The 19,552-nt window shown below is 39.8% G+C and overlaps 2 protein-coding genes across 2 annotated transcripts; both read left to right on the top strand.

Annotated features, from left to right (window-relative positions):
* The first annotated feature begins 6,872 nt into the window (after positions 1–6,872).
* Positions 6,873–14,727, top strand: LOC134811140 (protein SON-like). Its single transcript, XM_063817877.1, has 4 exons — positions 6,873–7,038; positions 9,254–9,352; positions 10,726–10,839; positions 10,974–14,727. The coding sequence occupies exons 1-4, from the start codon at positions 6,947–6,949 to the stop codon at positions 14,725–14,727; spliced, it is 4,059 nt and encodes a 1,352-aa protein (XP_063673947.1). The 5' UTR covers positions 6,873–6,946.
* On the top strand, positions 12,504–19,168 carry LOC134811141 (uncharacterized). The gene is made up of 6 exons (XM_063817878.1): positions 12,504–15,880; positions 16,026–16,095; positions 17,187–17,387; positions 17,499–17,662; positions 17,772–18,037; positions 18,254–19,168. Exons 1-6 carry the CDS (start codon positions 14,741–14,743, stop codon positions 18,405–18,407), a joined length of 1,995 nt encoding a protein of 664 aa, XP_063673948.1. The 5' UTR covers positions 12,504–14,740; the 3' UTR covers positions 18,408–19,168.
* The last annotated feature ends 384 nt before the right edge of the window (positions 19,169–19,552 follow it).

The raw sequence follows: 19,552 nt of genomic DNA, 5'->3' as shown, positions 1-19,552 counted from the left end.
GTTGATGCAGTAGTATAAGTAGCAATAAGTGCAATAAGTGCAGTATCAAAGTACAGTAAGTCCAGTTAGTACAATAACTAACTATACCAATTATCATATTATCATGATCAAACATTAGCAGCAAGCAGACCTTACAAGCAATTAATACTTTAATTATGGCAGCTCTTAAGCCTTTAAGCTATTTTTATGTCCGCTCTAAGCTGCTTCAGTGGAGTTTTTAAACTGTGTCCAGATTATGCACTTGTAGCTGGTCGCTCCTTCAGATTATGCGCTTATAGCTGGTCGCTCCTTCAGATAATGCACTTGTAGCTGGTCGCTCCTTCAGATAATGAATGCACTTATAGCTGGTCGCTCCTTCAGATAATGCATTTGTAGCTGGTCGCTCCTTCAGATAATGCACTTATAGTTATAGCTGGTCGCTCCTTCAGATTATGCACTTGTAGCTGGTCGCTCCTTCAGATTATGCACTTATAGCTGGTCGCTCCTTATAGTTATACTTATAGCTGGTCGCTCCTTCAGATAATGCATTTGTAGCTGGTCGCTCCTTCAGATAATGCACTTGTAGCTGGTCACTCTTTTAGATAATGCACTCGTAGTTATAGCTGGTCGCTCCTTCAGATTATGCACTTATAGCTGGTTGCTCCTTCAGATAACGGATTTATCCGTTATCTGAAGGAGCGACCAGCTTTTATAAAAGTTCTTACTGCTTGTAATGGTCCACCTAGCTTAGTCGTCACTCGCCCATGAGAACTGTAAACTGAGCTTCTACAATACTGTGGAGGGTTTATACTGTTGTTTCCTGAGGAGAGGTACATAGTACACACTGAAGAGAGGTGAGAGGTCATACTAATACTAATTCATGTTGTTTCCTTGTTTCTCACATGGAAACTAGCTGTTGAAAGAATAATGGACGTGTATCAGCTGTTAAAAAGGTTACTACTTAATGTTACGGTGCATATTTAGGTGTGACAGCGCTGATTTGGGTGTCACAGTAAATATTCATGTGTTATAGTGCTGATTTCAGAAGTGGATACGCTCGGTACGCTAGCGTACTGAGGAACGGAATTTTTAAAAATTACCGGGAAAATTCGAAATCCGCTATAGCAGGCTTGAAAAAATTCGAAATCCGCTCAAGCTGGCAAGTGGGAAATTTTGGCTAGGAGAACCGGGAAGAAAAATACTTTAAAGAGGTATATAGTAAGGTATTAACATTATGATGTCTTATTGTCTTATACGATGCTGATGAAATTGAAATTGCTGAAATGCATGATTATATGTGTTACAGTGGTTGCTAGCGTACACAGCAATTTGGTTAAAGTGTCTGTTCCGTAACCGTGCCTTGAGTAACCATTGTGCGTTAACCGTGCCTTGACCGTGCGTTATAATTATTCGTTCATCGACAGATTATCGAATTGCCGAGTACACAGCCCAAAATTTAAAGCCCCAGATATTTGGGTACTTTTTGTATTGGTCTGAGAGCTAATGATCGTTACCTTATGTAGGAAATACACACAGCTCCATCCCTCTCTCTCTCTCTGTGAATCAGCTAGTGAGTGTGTGATAATGTTGTGTGTGATAATGTGTGATAATGGTTCTGTTTGCCTGCATTAACTTCTCACTTTCCTGGTCTACTCGTTACCGTTTCTCTCCAGTCATGCAGCTCGTGTTACGTAGCTCGGCTATAAAAACCTAACTTGAGCTTGTGGAGACGTTTCATGTATCTCATCATATCTACTTAAACAGTTAAGTAGAGCCAGTATATTCCCACGGACTCTGACAGAGAGCGTGGTTTAAACCTGGTCTCTGTACTGATGACGTTAGCGGGTCACAGTGATCTACGATAATGAAGCATATAATATACTGGTTCTAAACATAAGCTGACTTGCCAAGGAGGGTGTCGTATGACATGTTTGATAATTGTGCACCCGCCTTGTCCCTCCTCGTGTTATGTAGCTTTACCTTCAACCTCGTTCAGGCTGGATTTCCCACTATTGTGTCCGTACTGATTCCTTTCATTTAGCTTTCTGTATAAATGTCGCTTATAAGTTAAAGGCCGCCCGCACCTTTATTTCTTATCATTTTGAGCGTTTCAGGTTAACTACATTCAGGCTATTCGAATGTCTTTCGTCCTCTGCGCTTTTAGTTTCCGTGGCAATATAATGCTAGCTAGGTTGTACATATCAATATAATGCTTATTATAGCTAGGTTGTACATATCGATTTTGCAATTGTTCACAATGCTTCAGTTTTTTATCCTTGATTATAGAAGCTGATCTTTCTTCAAGAAAGATAAAAAACTAATAGATTAATTCTAAAATTAATAGATAATTCTAAACCAAACTTGATGCATACACAATACATAAACTACTTGTCTTAAACCTTAATTCTTAAGACCTTATTCCTTAAAATTAATCAATCTGTTCCAAGTACGTCCATGGCTGTCATTTTTACATTCACATCATATTTATAGCAACAGAAGGTGGTAAAATAATAAGATAGTACCAGATGGTGAGCAGTGAACGTTCTCACTGTAATGTGATTATTCTGAACTACTACACGTGACTATACTACTGCACGTGATAACTTCTCATCACGTGGTATATTGTTGAGTATTGTTGACCCGATAGAGAGTTAAAGTTGGGTGCTCTGAACCCGATAAAGAGTTAAAGTTGGGTGCTCTGAACCCTACAGAGAGTTAGGGTTGGGTACTCTGAACCCTACAGAGAGTTAAAGTTGGGTGCTCTGAACCCGATAGAGAGTTACAGTTAGGTGCTCTGAACTCGATAGAAAGTTAAAATTGGGTGCTCTGAACCCGATAAAAAGTTAAAGTTGGGTGCTCTGAACCCGATAGAGAGTTACAGTTGGGTGCTCTGAACCCTACAGAGAGTTAAAGTTGGGTGCTCTGAACCCGATAGAGAGTTAAAGTTGGGTGCTCTATACCCGATAGAGAATTAAAGTTGGTTGCTCTGAACCCGATAGAGAGTTAAAGTTGGGTGCTCTGAACCCGATAGAGAGTTACAGTTGGGTGCTCTGAACTCGATAGAGAGTTAAAATTTGGTGCTCTAAACCCTGAGATCGTTGGAACTATTGGTTAAGTCCAGTGATTATTCTACACCGGGGTAATGCATACAAATTTAGGACTTTTAGTGTTATTCTATTGCAATTTCGGGCTTTTACCGACCAACCTTAAGCGGCCAACATTTACCGACCAGTAATAAATTAGATGGTATCGCTAATTATATTAATATACTTCTAAAATCTAAATCTATCACGATCTTTCTTTGTTGATCAGCAGCTGATCGGGCATGTCGCCTACTTTATGGGATTAAATTTGAATGGACATTAATTGGACGCTGGAGGCCCTAGCATTCATTCTAATGTTCGTTGAAATAAAGTCCGGTAAGGTAGTTAAATTAAAAACTGATCATGAATGCCTTCGAGCGTTCATTTTAATGTCCACTCTTAATGTCCGTTCACGCAATAGCAGGTCAAATAACGTTAAATAACGTCCGATAAGTGATGCCTTCCCACGTGATGTTTTGTTACATTCGTGCACTGTTAACTGTCTCATAACGTAACATTCGTGTACTGTTAACTGTCTTATAACGTAACATTCGTGCACTGTTAACTGTCTTATAACGTAACATTCGTGCAATGTTAACTGTCTTATAACGCAACATTCGTGCACTGTTAACTGTCTTATAACGTAACATTCGTGCACTGTCAACTGTCTTATAACGTAACATTCGTGCACTGTTAACTGTCTTATAACGTAACATTCGTGCACTGTTAACTGTATTATAACGTAACATTCGTGCACTGTCAACTGTCTTATAACGCAACATTCGTGCACTGTTAACTGTCTTATAACGTAACATTCGTGCACTGTTAACTGTCTCATAACGCAACATTCGTGCACTGTTAACTGTCTTATAACGTAACATTCGTGCACTGTTAACTGTCTTATAACGTAACATTCGTGCACTGTTAACTGTCTTATAACGCAACATTCGTGTACTGTTAACTGTCTTATAACGTAACATTCGTGCACTGTTAACTGTCTTATAACGTAACATTCGTGCCGTGCAATGTTAACTGTCTCATAACGCAACATTCGTGTACTGTTAACTGTCTTATAACGCAACATTCGTGCACTGTTAACTGTCTTATAACGTAACATTCGTGCACTGTTAACTGTCTTATAACGTAACATTCGTACACTGTTAACTGTCTTATAACGCAACATTCGTACACTGTTAACTGTCTTATAACGCAACATTCGTGCACTGTTAACTGTCTTATAACGCAACATTCGTGTACTGTTAACTGTCTTATAACGCAACATTCGTGTACTGTTAACTGTCTTATAACGCAACATTCGTGCACTGTTAACTGTCTTATAACGTAACATTCGTGCACTGTTAACTGTTTTATAACGTAACATTCGTGCACTGTTAACTGTCTTATAACGCAACATTCGTGTACTGTTAACTGTCTTATAACGTAACATTCGTGCACTGTTAACTGTCTTATAACGTAACATTCGTGCCGTGCAATGTTAACTGTCTCATAACGCAACATTCGTGTACTGTTAACTGTCTTATAACGCAACATTTGTGCACTGTTAACTGTCTTATAACGCAACATTCGTGCATTGTTAACTGTCTCATAACGTAACATCATTTGAAATAAATTTCTGACATTTACTAATTCTGCTCAGTTAGGACGATCTTATAACGAATGAAAGTTATAGCTGTCACGTTGCCAAGTTCAACAGCATCTTCATACTCTAAACTCAATTCTTTGTTATAAAAAAGTGCGCACAAAACTTTCAACTCAGCATTTGACAACATGTTATAAAAATTGTTTAATTCGTGAGAATTGAGTCTGATAAGAAATTTACTTCAAATAACGTGACGTTTGTTTCTCTGTCAGTTACTTTTGTTCATTTTTCGTCTTGCTCTGTCTTTATTACTTTATTAGACATTGCTCACTCAATAGCTGAATAGTGGTCGATTAACATACATTCAAAATCCGTCGATTAGCATGAACGCATGTGATGCAAATTCAGTCATGTTTCTCGGCTTCTATTAAATAATCTTTTAACCCTATAACTTCATAGATTCAGATTGATAATATCCTTGCGTTTATTGTATTTTGTTTGTTTTCCATTCACTTGATTTGTTGCTACAACTCCTTATAGGGAAATTGTAATATTCTAGAGACATATTATTACAATCGCACTTAGAACACAGCCTGCAATGATATCCCCAATCAGAAACAGTGTTGCTGGTAGATTCTACATCATCAGACCAGGCTAAATAAAGGTTTCAATCCAATGAATTTCATCACAATGCATAAATGAGATAGGTGAGTGAGTCCGGGGCTGCACCAATAGCAACTCTCCACAGGATCAGGGCCACCAGGGGTGGTTTAACACAGACCACGTGGTAGCTACCCTGCCAGGTATCAGTTTACCACCCCCACCTGGTGGCTCTGTGATCAGCTCAAATTTCTCTGTTCTTCGGATCTTGCTGTGCTTTCAGCTTATAGCTTGTTGCTAGTCCAGGTTATCTATAGGGTACCTATCATGATGGTTAACATTAGATGATATACTTCATTATATAGTTTGTTATCAACTCGCAAAAACGTCATGATTCTAATTCCGCCAGTGTTTCCCTTAATTGGTTTTGTAGTTTGGAGTTGGGAACTATCTAATACTTTCAGATTTCTGTACCAGTGCTGAAATAATATTTATGATATTCATCAAGCTCGACATAAAGGAAAACTGCGTACATATAGATTAATTCTTATTATGATTCTCTCCTCTGTAAGCCTATACAATATCCTTCCAATAATACCCAGCTAAAAGCTTTTCTCGTGTATTATATGGATTACGAGGACTGGAGACCTCGCAGTGTCAGGAACACATTAGTTTCCACATATATACTGGTATCACTGAATGGTGGTGTCCTGGTGGCGTAGATTTGTTACCATGGTAACGGTGTCGTGTTCTCATACAGCTGCCGGCATTTTGTCATTTTTAAAGATTCCGATCTGTTCTGATATTCACTAATTGTCCTGGTGTGCGGTGACTGGTTTACTTTCGTTATGTTTCATGCGACCAGAAGCTTCTATTTGGGGTTTTTTACCGTAAATATAACGTATTGAACGCTCACCCACAACTATCTTGCTTTAATCGAGAAGCTTCGAAGTTTCTTCAGATCTAGCTAAATTATTTAAAAATAACATAACCACGCTCCGTTGTTACATTGTCGGCTATTATACTTCATGTGTCTCCAATCTCCATAAACTTTAATCGAATGTTAGCTATAGTGGCTCACATTATATTGTTAGCTATACTCTATAGTGTCTCACATTATATTGTATGATGTGTAGAAGAGGCAGCTGGCAGATGTTACCAACTTGTTCACTAGTCTTATCTATCATTACTGATATGTGGTTACAACTAGGTGATGCCGATTGTAATCGTCATTAAGCCACATTGGAAATGGTAAAACTTCAGGAGTTTATACAAGACAGGGTCTGTGAGGATGGTATATGATCGGAATAAGAGTCAGGTCATGAGTTTTAATGTTTGTGAAGGTTTTGTTTTGTGGGGCCCTTTTTGGAGAGCATGCTTTTTTGTTAATCCTTTATTATGCATAGTCATATTATAGTGTACAATGTATAAATTGTTGTGTATTCGGGGATTTAGTTAAAATTTGTTTTTGTATACAACCGACAGGGGTCTTTAAAATATTTATCCCAGTGCAAACGGAATGCTCACAAATTGCAGGCCTAAATTTAATGTTATGCCCCCAAATCGTTATTATAGACCTTTTATTTTTATCTAGACACATGATATTTTGCTGATAACACTATACTTTGCTAGGCTAACAGCAAATGTATTAAGAAAGCATGAGAAACCCGGCTGTAGACCTACGATGAGCAACAACAACAATAACAATAACAACAACAACCCCTTTCTTTCGGTCTCCTGTGACAAATGCAAAATCCCAATAACTTCTGATACAAGGTAAGAACTTAGAGTATTTCTTAGAAGTGTCTATAAGTTTATACCCTGTCTCATGTTACTCTCTTCTATCATACGTGACTTATCTCTGTCACATTAGAGTCTGTCCGTCACATTAGAGTCTGTCCGTCACATTAGAGTCTGTCCGTCACATGCAAAGTGTTACAGATAAAATATCGCGAGTAAAATTTTGTTCTACACAAATCTTTAAATTATCGCAGCGAATTCATACGGTTCATAAATGTAAGCCTACGCCCTACACCTTAATTAAATCATGGCCCCATTTCTTGCTATTCTTTAAAAGCATATTTTCTGGGTTCCCATCTGGTTCCGTAACACATATCGAACTTTTGCTTTCGTTTAGTAAATAGTAGCACTCCTACATTATAAAATGTCATTCGTGCTAATACAAGAGAGCATAATAACAGCTTCTACATTACTCTTGGTTCGTGGTGTTTGCCTCGATTATATAGTCGTCGTAATAATCTTCTGGTTTTCTACACTTTGAAATGCTAGTATTGTTAACTTGAACCTATAAATGAGTTGGACAGTTGAAAGGCCGGTGGCTCACTTTCCATCGTATTAGTGACAGTTTGTGTTTGGTTGGCTTAAGTTTTGTCCTTTGGGGATCCCGAATCTGGCTTCGGTGTATTTTAGTCCCCACATTTGTAAATACCAAAACAGATTAGTTTTCACTCTGTCCCTATATCTCTTTTGAAAAGAACATAATATAGTTGTGAGCCGTGAGATCACGCTAATTTGTACTTGTTGAAAGAGATTGTACAAATGAACCATGATTCATTTCTTTAATTTCTTATCAGAACATTCGTGCGTACTCACTGCTTAACATGATCCTTTATTCGTTGGTAAAGATCATTTTCTTTGTACATGAAGTGCACAAAGTTTTATAATTTTGTTTTAATATTTCATTATATGAACGACCATCAAGCGACAAGCTGTAGTTGATACAATGTGTTACATTCTCAAGTCTCATGGAATATATATTCTAGGTTTTCTTTTGAAGATGTTGTGACTTTTTAAAAGGTTTTACCTTGTACCATTGAATTATAGAAAATGTCGCGAAGTGTAAAATCCGCCAGTAAATCCTCTAGTGAGCTAGTGGCTGGTGTAACGCTCACTGTTTCTCCGAGTTTGATTCGACCAGATGTGGTGGAGCTTTACGAAGCTGAAAACAGACCGATGATACTTAACAGGTCCCTCCTTCAATCTACACTTATGGGTAGATACGAATTTACTCACAAAGCAATCTGGGCAGTCAGTCTCCCTCAAACGAATGAAACATGGGATAAAATCAACTGTTTATTTTTAAGTAGTTCGGTTCCAATGTTTGAGCATTGGGCTTTCGTAGCAAGAGGCTGCTTTCCCGGACTAAAGGACAGTGTTGTATACTTTGTGGCTCAGTATAACTCTGATAGTTATATCCCCACTACTAAGGAACGCGAAGCAGAGAAGAAAAAAGGGGTAAAAAAGTATCACTTTGCTGCCGATCTAGTCGAGAATTGCAAGAGGCACGCCGCACTGCTTCTCTGCACCACCAAAGGTAAAACAAACGTCTGGGTATTTCTACCAGATTCCAGTCATCAGGATGAGTGGGTCAGAATGGGAGATATTCTAACAGATCCGGAGGGACAATTAGTCAGCGGACAGATTGATCCCTCGCAATGGGAAAGGATGCCATCTCCTCGGAAACTGGGAGACCTGAACGAGTTAATGTACCAAACTGATCTTGTCGGCCAGGAGTACACTGCAGGGGAGAAAAACTGCCAAATGTTCGCAAAAAGTATGTTCCGTCTTGCGTAGTTTCTCGATACGGAACATGCGTATTTGCAAAAAAGGATGTTCGCATTAACTTAGATAACATTAAGACTTGTGGAAAATTTAATCGAAGTCATTGGAAAACTATCATTGTTAGCGTATGCGATTCATTTTTCAATGTACTAGAATATCAACATTATATAAGCCTGTAATTATTTTTATCATCAAAATCAGTTTCTTTAAATTTGTTGTTTTATTTATTCGCAGATAAGTCCATCTATTTTGTTGTCAACTCTTACACAATAGAATCTGATTCAAAGGAAGCTTTGCAATTTATTATTATGGAACCAAAAATTGTTTCAAGGTTTCAGATTGCAGTTTAAAGACACTGGCCACAGTAGTTATTTGGAGATACCGCAAAACTCATTCATGTTTACTTCAGGTTCGAGTACCTATGTGGCCACATCATCTGTAGGATCTGTGACACGGGACGTTCCTGTCAGTACTGCGGGCACCCCGGAGTAGCAAACCAACACAACAAGTTAGTGTACTGATCACTTATATAACCTGTAATATCCGGATCCGAACTTTATTTATTAGTCACATTGTTGTAATGCTTCTGGGGCAAAATTTGTAGTGTTCCCGTTTATTGCAACAAGGAAAAAGCCTTTATCATCCTCTTATCCTTATCCTGGTAAGAGCCTTTTTCTTGTCGCAACTAACGGAACACTACACATTTTGCCCCAAAATCAGTTATCTATGACCCACAAACATGCATTACTTAAATCATGATCACACTGATCGACATTGTCGCAACTCAAAACCTTGCATTGCTGCTGAATGCAAGCACACATGTTTCAACTTAAAATTTCACAACTAACTGGAATCGAAATAATATTTTGTTCGTGCAGGTAACTATGAAGCGCATTTTCATTGTTGCTAATCCTCCAACCATCACGCCAGCTGTTGATGCTGGCAGCAATACATACAATGTTACAATCACTTTAAATCATATCATACGAATTATAACTAAATCAAATAAAATGGAGTTGCCAAGGCAACCCCTATTAGAACCCTTGTTCGTATTAAGTATCGTTGACTTGACTAACTGTCCTTCTAAATTTGTATCCTAAATTATTTTGAGCATTCCTTTTGTCCAGCAACATCTTTTCCTGGATTTTAATCACGTTCTTTTAATTGTAAGAGAAGATTTGCCAGACTCTCATATTGTTGTCATGGTGTTTGTCATAGTAACAGCTTGAAACCTGAAACCTGTTCCACGTGGCATGTCCACATGGAAATTGGCAGATACACCCTACATCTTCGATTTTGCAGATTGCAACATCTTGAAATTGAGTTGTACATAACTGTTAACCGATCTGCTCTCTGAAATTTATTTAAGCTATCATAAATGATAAATGAAGTTGTCATACCACCCGTCTTAATTCTGAGGTCATAATGAATGACGTTATTGTCATCTCTTTTGTAACAATGAATTTAATGTTCTAGTTTTATTCCCTAACACCATATGAACACTGCAAGTTCCAGTGCGCCCTTTGCCTTTTACATAACGTACCTCCATTTCACTTATAATAACGTATCACCGTTCCAATACAGCCTTTATTTAGCAGAACATACAATTACAAACAGCTCCTTGGACAGTGCATTGCAGTTCTGTGTTAGGTTTAGCAATTCCATTGTTTTTACAACTTCCTACTCCTACTGTTCTGCTGGAGCAGGTGTCTATGCATTCAGCTGTGCCGTATGTGTAGAGTTTTTAGTGTTTGATATTCACCAATTTGTTGCTGAACCTAGTTCTCGGAAGAGAACGATATCATTTACCCAGTTTGTTTTTCCTTATTGGCAGTGCTAAACCATTTTGCTATAGCTTATTAGCTGTGTATTTCATTTCAGCAATGACGGTCCCAGCACTAGCAATGATATCTGTGAGGCTTGCGAGGACACTGCACTTTACTACTGCGTGACTTGCCCCAAACTTCTTTGTGAACGCTGTGCTCATATTCATAGGTAGGGGTAAATACGCCACTCTTCAGTGCTCAGTGCTCAAATGAAAAATTGCTGCTAATTCAGGCAAGTGCTATATGCTATTATTATTACATCTATAAATTTGGACTAAATTCTTATCATTTTCAAAATTTCAGTGTCAACGCAGCTCGAAAAGACCACCAAGTAGTCTACCTGAAAGACTATCCGCGTCAAATTCAAGATTCATCAGTTAACTACGATATCCCTGAAAACGTTTACCTGCCCAGGAAAAGAACTCCCGAAACTGCCGGGGAAGATATCCCCTCTTCCCGCAGGAGAAGACCCCAACTTGACAGACGAGACACCTGGGACCGTTCCGCTGAGACCCGGAAACCCTTCAGGAAGAATTCCGCGCCAATAAAACAGTTCTCTTACAGCAAGTCCATCAGTAGCCGGGCCAGTAGTGTTCAGAGTTTTCAGGAGTCCATGGATAAACTATCTGACAGATCGTACGACAAGTTCTCTATGAAATCAGAGAAGAGCGTAGGGACGGATGTGTCAGGGGTTGCTTCCATGATCAAGAACAACCATTTCACCATCATGGTCTACACCAACAGTGAGCCTGGCTCAGTCTGCAGTGGTCCTCCTGGACAGATCCGGGTGGTAAGGAACGCTGACCCGACCGCAGAAGTTGAGGCAATTTTAAGCAAGCCGGACTGTAGAGATTGTGGTAAGACTGGCTCTAAACCAGTTCCTGAAGATGGAGAATATCATGACCACAGGGTCTACATCCAAAGGAAAGCTTCCACTGTAAGCAGCAGCTCAAGCACAAGTTTCAGTAGCCATTGCTGCGAGTCTCACCTCGGAGAATACTCCAGGTCTAAAAGCGCGAACCCACACAGTCTGGTCTCCAAATCTGATACCATGGACGATATATCTGACATCCTAAATGTTAGCAACGATCTAAGGAGGTCAGCCTCTCCTCGAGCAGCAAGCCAGGATACAAGAGGAACTTCTCCTGGGTTGTTTTTAGTGACCTCAGAAGAGGGAAACAGTGAGCCTCCCGAAGAGCAGATGGTGGATCTGTATGAACAATTGTTTTCTCCTAATTATACTACACCACCTCCCAAGTATGAACACCATCATGATATCCCCTTACTTTCTGATATAGATAAGGGTACTGAAGGGTTCATTTCGAACCCTCCTGTTAACCAAAGCACACCAGAAAATGCCACCAAGGTCGATATCCTGGATACTAATTTTCCTTCGACTAAGTCAGCTTCTTCTAAATCCAGCATTTCGTCAGTTGATTCCAAACACTCTCCTGGGGAACAATTAACTCGATCTTCTTTCCCTGGTTCTAAAGAACCTGTGAAACTTGTCGATGATCTTCTTGATAAATACACCGCTCCAACGGTAGAACCCTCTGAGATAGAGAAGTTGCAACACTCAAATGTAACCATCACTTCAGATACGAGTGAGCCTTGTATGGTCCCTCAAAAGTCAACTGACAATATGCCCGAGCTGATTAATCGATCTTCGCCTCTTTTAGAGCGGGTCAGAAAACAAAGTCTGGGCAAAGACAACATTGAATTTATAGACGAGAAGTTGTTTGATACCAGTAGCGAGGATGAAGAGGAGGAACCGTTTGTTGGGAATGAAACATACCTGACACACTCATCCCACTACTCTGGGTCGTTAGAAGAGGATAATCTGAGTAACATCGCCGAGGAACCTTCTCTGGAAACCTGCAGTGCTACGGAGATGATCGAGCGAAAGGTCTCCGAATCTATGACAAATCTCCAAGATCATATTGAACAGAACCCAGAACACAGTGTAGAAGTTGATGGCCCTCCTGTTGTGAACAGATATGACGTGTTAGTTATACCCTCAGACAAATATCCTGCTGAACCAGAACAGGGACTTTTAGTTTTTGATGATGACGATCCAGAAATAATGTTTGATGTCGAGTCCATTGGTGATGAAGGTGATATTGATATCATGGTAACCGAGCAAAGTTTCATTACTGTTAACACTGTCCCCAATTTCATCGCTTTATCAGAAGGAAACGAAGACGATGATAAAATGTCTGTAAAGTCCATGAGTAGTGAAAGTTCGAAAGCATCAAGTAAAAAGCAGTTCAGCTACTCGAAACCAATTTTAACACATCAAAATAAGCCTTTACTTTATTCTGAAGTTTTGAAATCGAAACCTTCGAATATTTTGCCCGATGACATTTCGAACAGAAATCCCCTAGCGAGATCATCTTCCGGAGAGAAACTTAGAAAGTCCCTATCCAAAGACGATCTTTGTAAATTCTCTCCTGAAGACATCGCACATGATACACCAGAATCCATGAAAGATGTCCAAAATAAGCCCATTAAAAAGTCACCATCAAATGGAAGTCTTTCTCGCATTCCAGTGAGAAGAACATCTCGAGGAAGCTCTGACAGCAAAGAGCGATCACGCTCCTCGTCCAGGGACAGTTCATTGGAGGGTCCAAGGAGAAGGTCTTCATTAGACAGTAACGGTAAAAACTCAAGGAGAACTTCAAGATCCTCGTCCGGTGAAAGTTTAAGCAAGATTCCAATAAGGCGATCGTCTCTGGGAAAAAAACGGCGAAATTCCAATGAAATAATAAGATCACCCTCCAGAGATAGCTTGAAAAGTGACCAAAGTGGTAAACCTTACCACTCAAAACCACCACTCCCCAGATCTCATTCAAAAGATGGCATTGAAAAAAAAACAGACAATCGTCGTAAGTCTAGCTCAGACTCAAAGGATTGTCATGAAAAGAATAACATCCCAGACATTTCTCCCAAAAAAAGTGGGCAAAAATCCGAAGCTTTTTCTACTAAATCAACTCCGCCAAAATCACCTTCGAGAGAAGTATATGAAGGTATAGGGATAAAAACCTTCTCAAGATCAACCTCAAAAGATAGCCTTAGTGGGAAATCAGATATCTCAATGAAAAGAAGAAGTTCTAGTCCATCAAAGATCCCCACCCGGATGAGCCGGTCAGAGTCAATAGAAAGCATAGGGAGATCATCAGTTAGCAGTAAAGGTTCGTTCGCGTATAAGCGATCGAGAAGTCCCAAGCAGCCCAATAGTCCCTCTAGAATCCCAGTGGTCAAATCCCCTTCAACTGATCGTAAAGTACGATACAACTCAATCTCCTCTAATAACAGCGAACCTTACAGTACTGGTCAAGTGTTTTCCTTAGTGTCAGCGTCTAAAGATAGCATGATATCCAGACACAGCACCATTTCTAACTTATCCCAACCTCAACCGCTAAATGAGGATCAATTGCACTCTGCCTCATTGGCAAGTTCTGATTTTCCCAGTTCTTCTAAATGTCCACCGGGAGAAATTTCGGCACAGCCACCTTCTTCAGATGATTATCTACCCCACCACAGAAAAGATTCGTCCAGCTCATCATCATCTGATGACAATCCTCCAATTGTTTACTTTGACGTAGTTGGGGTCGACCACGCAAAACCCACTGATGAAATAACGGATCAGGCCAAGCTGGAAAGACAGTCGAATAGGAGTAGAAATTCTGACAGAAGCATCAAGTCATCACAATCAGGGAACAGCAAACAATCAGTCTCTTCAAATCACAGTAAGCCTACAACAAAAACCAGTCTGATAGATGAGAATGATACAGTGTCCGAATGCTCAGGATCCTTCATCAGTGATAACAGTTTCTTAAGAAAACACCACTCCGCCCAAATAACGTACAGTGACTCCGAGGACTCTAATAACCCTGTCTCCACAAAAAAGATCATGTTAGACAGGATACTGAGTGGGAACTATGGTAACAAGGGTGAGAATCTTGGTTTTATGGATAGTATGTCTGATCGCGAGGGTTCGTTTGCAGGGGTTTCTTCAGATGGATTAGAGAAACTAGGGAAGCGAAGGTGCTGTTAGCGAGGGCTCGGTTATGTGGAGGGAAGGAAAAGTGGAACCATTAGGTCTTACCAGTGTAGAACCACTTAGCTGTAAGCACATAGTTATTGGGGATGCCCCTGACGCGGAAGAAGCCAATCTGAATACCCTCCACTTTCCTACCATGTCTGACTATGTTAGGTGGACTGAAAATCAGAGTATCTCAGGTCAGAGTTATGATGTGGATTCTGTTGGATCCATGAGGAACTACGATGAAATTGAATTTTCTGACGGGGAAAATTCAACCCTAGAACAGGAGCTATTGTACAAATATGCCAACTACAAGAATCAAATAAGTTTAGGTGAACCTACAGAGGGTAGGAAACTGGAGGATATTCTAAGCATGGATGAGATGAGTCTGACTTCATCCAAACTGGGATCCGATCACGGCAGTAACATCATGTCAGTCTACTCTATAGAGGAGCTGGCCTCTTCTTCTACCAGTACAATAGTTGACGAGGAGGAGACCCGACACGTGGTACTGTACCAAGATGCTCCTGATGGTAACTATGGTAACCAAGATGCTCCTGATGGAGTGTACCAAGATGCTCCTGATGGGATGTACCCTCCCCGCTACTTCGACCCAGAGGAGAGGTCCGCCTCGGTTGCTTCTCGTGATCTGCCCGAGGAAAGGACTGATCCAGTGCAACGTTCTCGTTCCCAGACCAGTATCTCTAGTTCTCTTTATTCAGCGGTAAGTAAGGATCTGGGACACTATGCAGACGCGTTTAATGATGCGATGGAGCCTCATCAACAGCCAGCTGGTATAGAGGTGGACACGTTCAACAGAAAGTATAGCAAAAGAGTCAGTGCTTTACAAAAAGCAAACAGACAGCAATCTGCGACCCTGCCTCGGAACAGGAAGTCTACACCAAGCTCAGAAGATAAAGTCAGAAAAACCTACACCCTCCCAAGAAAGCAACCTAAGGAGCCAGGGGCTCTGACCAACTTCCTCAATCAGACTTACTCCGGACGGGTTCCTCCCTCTAAAAACAGCGAGAGTCGCCTGCTCAGCAGATCACTCACTTTTGGGTCAGCCAGTGATTATAAAAAGTTTGAAGGGGACGAGTGGGCCAGGTCCCTACCAAGACATCTCGGGAGAAAGGCTTACATGAGACATCCCTCTCTTCGGCAGGTTTGATCATATTTATTTTCTTGGACTATGATCCCTCTTCCGCTTATTGCTATACACTTAACAGTGAACCATATTCTTAGTCGTCAAATTAGTTTGTTACAGCCAATCACCCATTATTCTACAAACAGTAACTTATCAATATCAGGTTGATTGGAGTGTAATGGGCCGTAAAGGAACTGAACCAGGTTTTCTAATGAATCCTACTGGAATAGCAGGTAGTATATCTTGTACAATGTAGAATAGCTTTGTAACACTAGTTTTTTGTTATTGGCCCAATTTCGTCAGAGTTTAGGAATAAAAGTTTTCTCCTGTTACTACCTTATCGGACCTTATTTGGAAGGACATTAAATGAACGGACATAATTATGAACGGACATTGATATGAACGATAGAAGGCATTCAAAACCATCAAAAATCCGAATATTTGTCATTTTTTGACGTTTTTTATTTCAGCAAATGATTTTTAAATCCATTTTTTATACAGTAAGTAAGAAAAGCAGTCGTTAAGCAGTAAAAATGTTAAAATATGTGTACATGATCAGTGTCTAATATCACATATCATCTTCATCAAATGGGTTTTCGTGCATGAAATAGTCCATGTTTAAAGCATCAGTTATTTCTAGCTTTATGGAAACCTTTTTTATCAAACTACCCCGGTCCTGAATTTCAGTGTTAACAATAACAAGCCATTCGGCGTGAAGCGGTTTTATCTTAGACAACTTTAGGTTAACCTTAACATCACGTGGTGCTTTCCTAGCACTGTTTCATTACCTCCCCTGAGTAATATGAACTATAACAACGTCGGACAATGTCCTTGGCAACACGATTTACCGTAATATCTATAGGCTGGAACAAGTTTGTCATGTTGGCGGGGACTAGCTCATGAACTATGTTGTTGAGTGCCATAATTTCGTTGACTTTTTCCGCCAAGTGACCCTTGAAAACATCATATACTAGTAAAGTTTTCATATACTACTAGTAAGTTAACGACGGAAAGGAGAACCTTTCCGTCGTTAACTTACGGCACAATAAAGTTATCATAGTTGTCATATTCTGGACAAAAAGTTCGAAGTGGAACAATTTTTGAAAAAAAATTCAACGGACTTTAACTTGGACGGACCTTAAATGAACGGACTTTATTTGAACGGACATTAAGATGAACGTTAGGGCCTCTAGCGTTCAATTAATGTCCGTCTAAATAAGGTCCGATAGGGTATATAAATCGGGGTTATCCATTTTCCATCTGTCTATTTCAAAAATCCGTCTGAATTCGTCTCCCAAATAGTTTTAACACCATTCTACACCAGTTGATGAGGGCTGTGTAGCTATTGCGGAGGAAGGTAACGGGAGAATCCAAATCTTTATAGAAGACGAAAGCGAGTATTGTATCAACAATCTGGTTAACCCCTGCGGTATCGCCCTCTCACCTAAACACATTTATGTTTCTGATATAGACACAAATACGATCAGGATCTTCGGCAGAAATGCTCTTGAAAGAGCTGTTCTTGGTAAGAGATCTGGTGATAATTGCGCTCAATTTCCAGTAAAACTATTTTACAATAACGAGTAATAGAATAGTGCTGTTAGCAAACTAGATTCTCACCCCGCATCTCTTCCAGGTGAACCAGGAAATCAAAAGGGTCAGTTTAACGAGCCTCGCGGTATAGCAGTGAACAACAGTAACGGTGATTTAGCCGTGTGTGACACTGAGAACCACCGTGTACAGATATTTGACGTTCAGGGCAACTTTATCAAAACCATCGGCAAGAAGGGGAAAACCAAGGTGACATTTTGATTTGGAATATCAATTAATGACAAATTATATTAGTGATGATCGCAAATGTTAATCCCTTCTTTCTTTAAGAAGTTCTTTACATACTTTTCATCTACAGGGTGATTTCAGAGAACCGATTAGTTGCACGTACGACCGATGGGGCCGTCTTCTGGTATCCGATCACTGCAACTACCGAGTCCAGATATTCGACAACAACTACCAATACCTGGCTGACTTTGGCAAATACGGCAAGAGTTCGGGGGAGTTCTGGGGGGTCAACGGATTGTGTAGTCATCTGAACGGGGACATTCTGGTGGTGGATAGTGATAACAACTGCTTGAGTGTCCACAGCTCTGATGGTAGATTTATCAGTGTTTTCGGCAGGTGAGAAGTTCACTTAGTTTTTATTATTAATTATTACCACTACCAGGCTTTTATTTTGTTGCCGCTTCAAGTTCAACAGCTGTTTTCTTTATAATAAAATGATGAACTTTGTTTCAAAATTTGAAATTTTACTGTATAAAAAATCTGTCCCGACTTTTTCCTCTCCACGTCGAGATGATTACTCGATAATTGAAAGACAATTAATTTCCCCATCAGGAGAGGAGCAGAGAGGTGGGAGTTCCTTTACCCTCATTCAGTCGGGACTGATGAGGTTGGCAATGTTTACGTGAGCGACTGGGGCAACCACAGGATCCATATCATGGACAAGAAACTTCTTCCTTACCTGGAGCTTGAATCTCATATGTTGTAACCTATTAGATCATACGACAAGCCAAAAAGCAGCATGCACCGTGAGAAGGTGTGATTGAATTGTGACGACGTGATATTGACATGATATTGAAACCACTGTCGCTGCCTGCAGCAATGATCATGATTTAATTTGATGACAAGTTCAGAAATGAGAAATCGATGTATTATGTATTATATATTTGTAGTTTGTACTCCACAACGTTTTGTGCATTATGACAGATTTTAATCGGATTTATGATTTTTAATTTCACATTTATTTAAAGACGAGTCCACGGTATACTTTTTTATAAATGTGTATCACTATCAGTATGGTGATTAATGAATAAGTTGATTAAATCTTGGCATGATTATAATGCTTTGAAAAACAGATTTTTTTAACCGGTTTTAGAAAATTCTGACCTAAAAGATTGCAATTACTTGTACCCGCTGTGATTCGTAAAGATATTAAATTGCCATTATATTATGCATATTCATGGTTTACGAAACTTTTCCGAAGTTATCGAATCAGCTATGTTCAATGTTCAATGCATTGTTTATAGTTATCAGTTATACAGACATATCACTATATTGAAAAATCCTTTCCACTTTCACTGTTCACTGATTCAATTATTTCTGCAGCGGGCAGTATGTCGATGTGTGTACAATTATAATTATATTGATGATTACTTAATTTTAATTTAGTTTATTGATCAAATGTTGAACTTGAATGTTTATTAACAGTTAACGCAGTAAATTTTATTGATTTCCTTTCCAATTTTTGAAGCTCATTGTCTTTATTTTTATATTGTCCATTGTTAATGGACTAACCCCGCGGCGCGCGCTATTTCGTGCGTAGCACTTGCAACTTGCATCAGGCTAATACTTTAAATCCAAAACTGACTCGAATTCTAAAGCATAAACATAAAACAGTTGTAGCGCGATGCGTCACTGGTATGGGCCGCGCCGCGCATCCAATAATGCCTCTCGCAACCTTCGTTAGATCGACGAGATACGCTACTTGCTACTAACTACTGGGCCTGAGGGGCCTCACCGAACTGCGAAGAATTTTGTATCACGTCGTGACCACCACTCACAAGAGGACTATAGTGCAAAGAAACTGCTGCTAACTGCTGCTCACTGCTGCTCACTGCTGCTGATCAGTGCTCA

This window comes from Bolinopsis microptera, chromosome 2, assembly GCF_026151205.1.
Source record: "Bolinopsis microptera isolate Bmic1 chromosome 2, MBARI_Bmic_1.0, whole genome shotgun sequence".
NCBI lineage: Eukaryota > Metazoa > Ctenophora > Tentaculata > Lobata > Bolinopsidae > Bolinopsis > Bolinopsis microptera.
Note: the sequence above shows the minus strand (reverse complement) of the source record. Positions and strands in the feature narration are given on the sequence as shown.

Coding starts and splice junctions, on each gene's coding strand:
- LOC134811140 (XM_063817877.1), top strand. CDS start 6,947: ATGAGCAACAACAACAATAACAATAACAACAACAACCCCTTTCTTTCG. Junction 7,039..9,253: donor CCAATAACTTCTGATACAAG/GTAAGAACTTAG, acceptor TGTTTACTTCAG/GTTCGAGTACCTATGTGGCC. Junction 10,840..10,973: donor CGCTGTGCTCATATTCATAG/GTAGGGGTAAAT, acceptor TCAAAATTTCAG/TGTCAACGCAGCTCGAAAAG.
- LOC134811141 (XM_063817878.1), top strand. CDS start 14,741: ATGTGGAGGGAAGGAAAAGTGGAACCATTAGGTCTTACCAGTGTAGAA. Junction 17,388..17,498: donor TCTTGAAAGAGCTGTTCTTG/GTAAGAGATCTG, acceptor CATCTCTTCCAG/GTGAACCAGGAAATCAAAAG. Junction 18,038..18,253: donor TTTATCAGTGTTTTCGGCAG/GTGAGAAGTTCA, acceptor TTTCCCCATCAG/GAGAGGAGCAGAGAGGTGGG.